The sequence below is a fragment of the Cynara cardunculus genome, assembly GCF_001531365.2.
Source record: "Cynara cardunculus var. scolymus isolate 2C chromosome LG 2, CcrdV1, whole genome shotgun sequence".
NCBI lineage: Eukaryota > Viridiplantae > Streptophyta > Magnoliopsida > Asterales > Asteraceae > Cynara > Cynara cardunculus.
Genome location: NC_037529.1, coordinates 56,086,546 through 56,097,238, shown reverse-complemented (window position 1 = coordinate 56,097,238; position 10,693 = coordinate 56,086,546). Strand labels below are relative to the sequence as shown.

At 32.3% G+C, this 10,693-nt stretch overlaps 1 protein-coding gene across 1 annotated transcript; it reads left to right on the top strand.

The window, feature by feature from the left end:
• The first annotated feature begins 6,493 nt into the window (after positions 1-6,493).
• Positions 6,494-9,072, top strand: LOC112507091 (40S ribosomal protein S21-2). The gene is made up of 4 exons (XM_025111504.1): positions 6,494-6,567; positions 8,161-8,234; positions 8,315-8,447; positions 8,835-9,072. Exons 2-4 carry the CDS (start codon positions 8,185-8,187, stop codon positions 8,895-8,897), a joined length of 246 nt encoding a protein of 81 aa, XP_024967272.1. The 5' UTR covers positions 6,494-6,567; positions 8,161-8,184; the 3' UTR covers positions 8,898-9,072.
• Positions 9,073-10,693: the final 1,621 nt, after the last annotated feature.

Genomic DNA, 10,693 nt, shown 5'->3' with positions numbered 1-10,693 from the left:
TTTATAAATACGTTTAAAAATATGTTTTGTTATATATGTATACGTTTAATTTTATAAATACGTTTAAAAATATGTTTATAAATACATTTAAAAATATGTATACGTTTATATATATATATATATATATATATATATATATAGGGTATATTTCAAATACAACCATGTTCATTTGTACAACCAATGCAACCCAATCAGTTGAGATATTTATGGAAATGATGAGAGTTCATTTATTATGATTTGAATATATATGGAATATGAATATGGTTCATTAATTATGATTAATACTTTATCATATGAAATAATCAAAACTTCTATAAATTACATATTCATCAAATTAAATGGACGGTTGAGATTGGGTTGTATTGGTTGTACAAATGTAAAGGTTGTATAATAACCAACCTCTATATATATATATATATATAAATATATATATATATATATACGTTTAATTTTATAAATACGTTTTGTTATATATATATACACGTTGACTTTTGTTGACCGGGCCGGTCCTATAACCGGTTACATAACCGGTTCCGGTCTTAACCTGTCTCGGTCCTCTAAAACGTTAAAATCCATAACCGGTTCATAACCAGCAGTCCACAACCGGTCCATACCGGTCCCGGGCCGGTTCCGGTCCCTCTCCGGTCCTCCGGCGGTTACGGGCCGGGCCGGGCCCATTTGGCCATCTCTACTGGCGAGTACATGATCTGAAGCGGTATTCAGTGATTACAATCTGATCTACATATGTGTGAAGATTGCCCAAGTCTCAGCGAATGCTGAAGAGACCTTCATGTTATTCCAGCATTCAACGATCAAAAGAAGCTTGTTGAGCACGATTGTTTTTGTCTTGTCCTTATACACACAAAGGACAAACCCATACCATTTCTAAAGTATAGTACGGTACGGAGCCAATTAGTTGACTCTATTACCCACCAACTTTGTGAAAGGATGTCTGCTCATGAATAGGCTTTTGTACTATTCACTGTAGAAAATGACAAATATTTCTCTAAAGGCTTGACACGTGTTATAACCCTACCACGTTGCATTAAATGTGCATTTAATGCAATGGGTATAAATAGATGTAATCTATCTCCATGCAGAGATACTCTTAACTCTTACTTACTCTTGAACCCTAACTCATGTTCATAAGTAAAAGAACACACATCTAAGAACACAATACGCTCATTTTCAAGAGCAAGTTAGAATCCCTTTATTGCATTCTAAATAGTTCTCTCCCAGATAGAACTTACTTTCTTCTAAGTCTTTTACAGCAAATCTTTTCTTTATTTGCTAAGAACTAGTGTGTAACCAGTAACTTTAGATTGTTTAGATAGGTTTTATTTACCTTATCTTTCCGCAAACAATCTTGTAAAATCTATACTGATTCTTCTTTATCAATATATATTTTAAATTTGAAAAGTTTATTGTGTTTGTATTCATCCCCCTCCTTCTACAACCTGTTATACACATCTTGTAGACCCTAACGGGACCAACAAGTGATATCAGAGCAGTGTATTCTCTATTCTTGTTGTTTAGTTGTTTTCTGCATTATATTATCTCTTTCTTTAGATAATATTACTGCTTTCAAATGGCTTTACAAAACACACACTTTCAAGATAATGGCTCTCTTGCCAAACCTCCCCGTTTTATCCGAGACAACTTTAGTCTTTGGAAAAATCGGATGTCCCTCTTTCTGGAAGGTGTGAATCCTGAAATTCCACACTATATAGAAAATGGACCGTATATTCCATATGCTATTTCTCCGGCTGTTCTTGAAACAACTACGACTGCCGTGATTCCTGAACGGCAGATTCCAAAGCTCCCTCATCAATGAAGCGATGAAGATAAGAAGAAGATAGCTATAGACACTCGTGCAAGGTCTATAATAGCTATGTCTCTTCCCGATGAGGTTTATCACTCTGTCATGAAACTCAGAACCTCTAAAGCCATGTGGGACACTTTATGTGTTCAATATGAAGGAACCTCTCAGGTTCAAGAATCTAGGAAGATTAATCTAGTAAGACAATATGAATCATTTCTCTGTGGAAAGATTGAGACGTTGTCTGAAGTACATCAACGCTTTAACTATCTTCTTATAGATTTAAGGACTATAGGCAGAGAATATTCTAATTCTGAAACTTTGACGAAGTTTCTAGAATGTCTTCCTGAGTCTTGGGATACTTATTCCATGTGTCTCAAGATGTCCAGTGACATGTCCTCTCTTTCTCTTAGCATTCTTTATGGGATTTTTCTCAATCATGAGCAATCTCGTCAACTGAAAAGAAATCTGATTAAAGATTCCAGGGAAATGAAGAGCTCTCCTTTAGCTCTAATCTCTGAAGAAGCTTCAGTTGAAATCCCTTCTTCTTCTTCTTCTTCTTCTTCTTCTTCTTCTCTTCCTCCTATTATTATTACTGAGTTAAATTCTACTAACTCTGAGGATGTATCAGAATTTGATCTTGTAGATTTTGATGAATCACTGACGTTATTAACTAAATCTTTTAGGAGATTCGCCAATAAAAGTAACTTCCGCATATCTCCTTCGCTGACCATAAAGGAAAAGCCAAAGACTGATAAAATAGACAAGGCTTCAGCGATTTGCTACAACTGCCACCGCACAGGTCACTTTGCTGGTGAAAATAGATCCAAAAAGGTCGTGACACCATATTCTAAGACCCCATCCTCCTTCAAATACAGGGATGATAAATACCTGAAGCTGAAGAAGAAGTATAAGAAGATGAAGAACTTCCAGCTAAAGGCCAAGGGTCTTGTCGCTAAAGAGCACGATTGGGCTAATTCATCTGATGATCATCATTTGATGAGGAAGATACGGCCTATCTCTGCTTAATGGCCAAAGATGTCAAAGAAGAAGCTTCAAAGACATCAACTTCTAATGATCCCTCATCATCCTCACCTGCTCAGGTATGTATCTTGAATGAACCATTTTCTTCCTTTTCTTCTAGCCTATCAGCGTTAGACACGCTGACGGTGGACCTTTACAATTCCCTGAATGGCAAGTCTAAAGCAGAAATGCTTATTCTTGATCTTCAAGAACAGTTGAAGATTTGTCATTTAAAGATCAAAGAGCTGACCAAGGTTGAAGAAAACCTTAAGGATCAGGTCATTGTGAACCAAGCCATCATCGTCGAACACGAACAGGCTATAGCTGAGCGTGAGCAAGCAATTGCTGAACTCAAGGCTGAGAAGGCTACCATAGAAGGATGGTGCAAAGCCTCAATATATATTTGCTAAGAACTAGTATGTAACTTTAGATTGTTTAGATAGATTTTATTTACCTTATCTTTCTGTAAACAATCTTGTAAAGTCTGTATTGATCCTTCTTATATATTTTAAATTTGAAAAACTTACTGTGTTTGTATTCATCCCCCCTTCTACAAACTGTTATACACATCTTGTAGACCATAACGAGACCAACAATATATATATTTTAGACCATTAGATCATCAGCTTATATATATATATATATATATATATATATATAGGGTTGGGTTCACGTGAGACCAAGGGTTTTCCGTGAGACCCGTAAGACCAATTTATGTTCATTGATCAACTTTATAAGCTAATGATCTTAATGGTCTAAAGTTGCACTGTGGCAATTTTGTGATTATTGAGAAGTCTCGTGGCGAATTGGTTTTACGGGTCTCAGTTTTGTGATTATAAGACCAAGGGTTTTTCGTGAGACCCGTAAGATCAATTCTCAACACTTGGATTAGATCTACAATATGAACATTCATAATCACAAAATCGCCATGAGACTTCTCAATAATCACAAAATTGCCAACGTGCAATTTTAGACCATTAGATCATCAGCTTATAAAGTTGATCAATAAACAAAAATTGGTCTAACGGGTCTCCCTATATATATAATTCGTCAAAAGTGACAAAAATAATTTGTTTGGTTGTGATCCCTCCCACTAACGATTGTTAGAGTATCTCCAAGAGTTGTTTACAATTATTCTAAAATGAAGGGAAAAAAGTCAATCTCTTCAAAAGAAAATTATATCAAAGTCCAATAACTTTTTTTTATTTTAAAAATTTTAACATTAATTATATTATTAAAATAATTCATAATATAACAAAAACCATATCTCTTCCTTTTTTTCATTTATTTCAGTTGAAATTATATACCTTGGTAATAACAAAACGGAGTTTGTGAAAAAAATCTCAAGTTTTGGAGAAGTATTACACTTTGAAGAAGTTGGAGATTTTATTCTTTTTTCATTTGCTTCCATTTTCTACCAAAAAGATAGAGTAAATTACACTTTTGGTCCCTATATTTGTCACTCAATATCAAGTCTCATATCTATTTTAAAATAATTGTATTTTTAATCACTGTGATTGGTACATTGTTTTGCTACTGTTAAAGATATCGTTAAATGAGAAGTATTTTGGTCTTATCCATTTTTATTTAAATTAAATAAAGAATACATTTTATATATATGGTGTCAGGTTTACGAGAAAACCGCAAAAAATAAAAAATTGAGGAATATTCGGGTAACTTTTCATCTGGACCTACATGTGCATACAAGTAGTTTGTAAACAATTTGGCTGACATGTACATGTGCATGAAAACCAAAAAACAACTTCAATTACTTGTATACATATGTATATAACATCCAGATGAATAGATACCAGAGTGTTCTTTAGTCTTTCATTTGTTTTTTGAGGGTTTCCCCTAAACCTCCGTGTGTGTGTGTGTATTAAATGTTAGATCCTGGTGAGAATGAAAGTTATGCTAAGGGTAAGAAAGGACCTCCACAGTTGGATCAATCATAATTGAAGATCAATACTAATGAGATGCACCACTCAATTTTCATATCAAGCACAATTAATGGGGTGGTGGTGAGATTAAAAGTGATCGATGGTTCAAATCCCTTCTTATGCTTCTCATCTTAACTCTTATTCTCACACGATTCTTCGTCTATATAATAAATGTACATATATATCATGCCTACCTATGATTACGCTTTATAAGGGACTTGATCCGGTATATTTCGGCGCTCATCAATAGTGTTGACATTCAATTATGATTGATCTAACGGTGGAGATCTCTTCTTAAGCTTCTTATTATAACTTCTCTTCTTACAAGAACCCAACCCTATAGGACACATACATCGTGCACTAGTTTTTCGAAGACGAATGACCAATTGTTGAACACACGCCCTCACTCCACATCCTCAGTTATCCACCGTCTGATCTCAGCCCTGTGACAGTCACATGGAACATAGATCGGCCACCACCGGCCCCCACCTCCATCCTCAATCTGAATCTGGTTCAAAGATCAGGGCACGTCGTTCGTTCAACAAACCTGTTCAAAGATATAGGTTCTCACTTTGATGCATCTTCATTTAAGACACAATAGATTTTAAGTCTTTCGTCAGGTTGTTACATATCGGTAAGCAAGAAATTTGTTTTAGTTTTTGATTTTAGGTTTGTTTTGAGTTTTTGATTTTATGATTTAAAGAAGGTTTGTATCATAATTTTATAATGAATTTGTATCTTTTATTATTTGTGTTAAATATGTTTTGTATTGTATATTTTGATGTTTTTCCTTAAAGCCTTTTATGTATGTATATGGTGGTGGTGGTTGTGGTTGGAGGGTCTAAGGAGAGGCGTCTGGGAGAGATGGCCAACGAACAGGAAGGGAGGGGTTCCAGCAAGGTCATTATTACACCAAACATCAATAACGATGGGTGAAATGAGAGAGATCAAAACTATCACACACTTATAAATTTATATTAAAAATTTATAGAAATCAAAATTAGAAAAATCAAAAAAGCATGAAACTCAATGTCAAGTTTACTCTTGTAAATTTCACTTCCATGCAGCAAAATAAATTTTTTGAAAATCTGTTACCTAAAACAAAAATAAAACCCAAAATTATTAAATTTTAATATAAACTATCTTCAGAAAAGATATAAGCATTCTTTGGCAATAATAAGCTAACTTATTTTCTGGGTATACTTTTGGATGACAATAAGTTAACTTCTAAGCTACCTTATTAAAACACTATTTCGATTAGCGTTTTAGAAGCTTATTATGACTTTTTTCCAATAACCCTCATTAATATTAATATATTATTTATTACTATTTATAATAAATAAATATTAATTATTAAATAAAAATAATTATTGCTATATTAATAATATTAAATAAAATAAATTATTACCATATTAATAAATGTTAACTATTATTAATTAATTTTAATTATACACTATACTATATACATTAATATATCAATTATTTACAATAATATTAATCATGATAATTATTTTTATAACTATTATTTAAAATATTTAGTTCTCAACAAATAAATATAAAAAGTTTAAAAATATTTATATAAAGTACATAAGATTATTTATTTTATTTTATAATTTAATTATTAATTATATATATTTAATGTGGCATGAATAGAATGACACTGTAGCCCTTGGTATTACTATAAATTGATTAGGGTTTTACATTTCTTGGTGGACGTCGGTCGATATTCGCAATACGCCGCAGCAGCAGCAGTAGCAGCATATCACTCACTGATTTCCGATCTAGGTTTGTGTTCTTCATATCTACCTCCGATTTATGATTCATAAAACAGATGTTTTCTTATTTGTAACTCCGTTTTTTCGATTGAATTTTTCTGCGCTGCATATTTTCCGTTGCTTTTACCCATTCTCGTGATTTTCTAAAGAATCAAGACTTTGATTAAATGCTTTGTGTTTCTAGCTGTGATATTGGTTGAAGATGAACATGTAGCATTCCAATTAACAAATCTTCACTTAAATGAACAGAAAAGAAGGGAACTGGGGGTATTTGAATTGGGTCTCTAGTCGCTTAAGTTTGCTTCGCAGCTGAAGCAAAGGTAATTAAGATCTTTGGTTGTGTTTTGAAATGGTAACGCCATAGAGATCGATTTAGTTAAACTATTGGAGAATGTGAAAAGATGGTTATCGAACACATAGCTGCGTGCCTTTCTACTATTAAATGGGGTATGAATCAGTTCCAGTCAGAGGTTAGAACAAGAACTTCAGTAGAAACCGTTTTACTTAATAAGGAAGTCCTAACATTTTCTAAAAAGGGAATAATCTATTCAAGGATTAAGGTTAAAAAATATGCCAGTTTCAGAAAGAAGCTTCAAAAATTGAATTTATAATTCATAGGTTGACAAATTGATTGCTGTGTCTGTTGATGTGGCGGATGTGTTTGAGGAGCTTATTTTGCACAATATAGTTGGTTCTAGTCAACAGTCTTAATAAAGCAAGAGCTGGTCAATGAAGTTCTAATCAGATGTATAGGTAATGAAAGTTTGAGCTTAACAGAAGAACAAGTAATTCAGTAGTACAGAATGGCCACAGGTAATAAGAGAAATGGGTAACATATAGGAGATGATAAAACACAAAAGAATTGTTTCTGAAGTTCTGAAGATGGAGTAAGTTTCAGAAATTAAAAAAAAATAATTATTCTGATTTTACCTTCATAAATCGAACTATTTCATGCACTTTTTGGTTTCTATAGCTTGATTTCTGATCTATCTGTTGAACACTAGTGGCATACTGGTGTCAATGAATGTTGGTTTGGTAGTACTGCTGATCTTGATACTCTTATGTAAATTTGTATGGAACATATATTTGACACCTGGTAAGGATATATTTGCATCTACATTATGGGTGAGCTGATTGTGTCTATGTGCATTTTGTTGGGGAGGGGTGTGATTGAGGAATTGTTAAGGTTGTGTAAGATAACTGAGTATGTTTTGGTAGATGACAGTGGACCTGTTGATGGCTGAGTTCAGGTGATCTTTTATGCAATGACTTGCAAATATGTAAAATTTGATCAACGGGCAGGTGTTTTAGATGCTTGTAGTTAGTGCTAAGATATCTTGCCATCCACAATGTGTGTGTGTGTGTGTGCAGAATTGTAGTGTGGATTTTCATTTTCTACTCAAACATGCTTTATACTCCCTATACCTTATGATTTTATTTACCGAACAAAAACAGCGGAGTTGGAAGCCATTTATTAAATTGATGTAGTCATATGGACAAAATAGAGTGAATTTGGATTAGACAAATACAATACTTATTTTCCATCGTTGAAACTTTTTTTTTTTGGTGTTCTTAATTTAAACATATTGGTCTATCATATTAGTTGCTGTGTGAAGAAATCGCCAAGATGCAGAATGAGGAGGGACAAAACGTGGACCTGTACATCCCCAGGAAGTGGTATGTTATTAAGGAGTCCTTTTTCTCATGTATCAATGTTCATGCAGTAGACTAAAACCAATATGATTATCTTTTTGCAGTTCTGCTACTAATAGGTTGATCACTTCAAAGGATCATGCATCTGTTCAGATTAACGTTGGTCATGTGGATGAGACTGGCCGCTACACTGGCCAGTTCTCCACTTTTGCCCTCTGTGGTTTTGTGCGAGCCCAGGTAGGTCTTGAGATTTGGTTAAAATTTCAATCATCAAATGTTTTGTCTCGTGGATACTAGTTTATTTTATGGAAATATTGATAAGATTTCATTTGCATCTTTTTTATGGTGCAACACCAGGCAGTGGTAATGTTTTAGAATAAGTTAATGACTGCATTAAAGCTAGCAATGACCGAATGATTCTGATAGCAAGTAACGTTTTCTAAGTGGATGAGAGAGAAGTGCCATTTGTGTTTGATCTTAATTCTTTCATGTTTGTTTATACTTGAGAGTTTGTCATACGCGTATTACCCTTCTGCTTAAACCTTTCGGTAATAATTTATATATATATGTGTGTTATTTTTACATGTCAAATTCATGTTTGTGCAAAATGGGTGGTTTTTGCAGGGAGATGCGGATAGTGCACTTGACAGGCTGTGGCAGAAGAAGAAAGTCGAAGCTCGCCAATAAGTTGGTTGTATGGTGTTTAACGACGTTTTTCATGTTTTTGAATTTGAATTCGAATTCGAATTGTTAGGAGGGGATTACATTTAAGTTTATAGCTTATGTTTGAGATGTTTATCATGATTAATGCTCCTGGCCTTGAATTTTGCTGCTTTCAAGTTGTAGTGTTTTGGTATTCTTCTTCATCATCTGGTTAAAAGTTGGTTTTAGCAACACAGCTGTTTGACTGCTTTTTATGATTGTGTATGGACCATAATTTCAAACCTCTACTTTTCTTCTCATCTCATTCCTCCCATCATTTTTTATATTATTAAAATGTTTTATTCACTTAAAAATATTATTTCTCTTTTTTAAACATTTAATTTCAAAGCCTTTTATTTTATTGGTGAGACGTGAAATTATGATAAAAAAATAAGTCTTAGGTAATCATTTTTTTGAAATTTCTTCATATTTAGAGGATTTTACTCTCTTACTTTCTTTATTTTGGAGAACGGATACTCATGTAATATAGCGAGATATATCTTGATTTTAATGTTTTATTTTATTCCGTCTCTAGAGATGTTATAATATGGTTTTTATGTGGTTTTAAAAAAGAGATAATACCTTTATTTTTGGATAAAATAAAATTTTAAAAATAAATATATCAATATTAGTATCAAATTAAGTATTTAAAATTTTTTGTTTTTTATTGCAACTTTTTATTCAATTTTTTAATTATAATTTAATTTTGATTTAACGAAATAATTTATTTTTATTTAATAATATAATTTTTTATAAAAATAATAATTAAGTATTATGTTAGAACTCAATGATTATTTTAGTTATTTTTTATATTTAACATGAAATGTTTATCTGCAGTTAGTTACATTAATTCAAACATGAAGCTCTAATAAGTTAAACTTACACACAATTTATTTGTGATCTTGAATTTTAAGTAATATACATCAATAAATGGTACTTGATGCATAAAAAATGATTTTTAAGAGTTTTTGTCAAATGCTTTATAATATAGTATAGATTAAAGAATTGTTTGAAGCATAAAAACTTGTTCAAAATCTCTATTTTAGATAATTTATTGGAGATAATTCAAGCCTTTTGAATGGTTGTTTACCACTATTATATTTCTTGTAGTTTTATGCAAATTCTAGGGATCAAAATTGTAATTTACTCTATTATTTATAACAATAAAAATAGGCCGATTATATTCATGAAGGATCAAACGGGAATACAATAAAACAGTTAAATCACATGTGATTTTATATGCGATTATAGAACACAGTCAATGAAACATGAGCAGACGACGTGGCTTGCAACCTTAGATCTCGGCCAAAGTCGTGTAAATCACATGTGATTTTAATGTAAAACCAGACGTGATTCAGCCGTCTTCATATTATCTTATTCGGCTATTTTTTTTTAATATGAACTCACTGACTCTTACATTCATATCCCCTCACTATATGAGTGGTATGTGAGTGAATAAGGATATGAATATATAACTTATAAGTGGGAAAGGAATATAAAAAATAATTCATATGTAAGTAAAGAAGGCATGAATCACAATCTCCTACAAATACATCGTTTTTATGAAAGGTACGTCTAAAACACCAATAGGATGCATAACCGCACCGAAAGCTTTATTTAATAATACTGATAGGTGACGTTTTCTTTAAATTTTGACATGTGATTAATTTATTATAATATAAAGTTGATATGAAACAAAAAAAAAGTTATCTGGTGATTTGGTTTACACATAAAGAAATGCAATCGCAATTATGATTGTAGGTTGATCGGGTTGAAGGAAT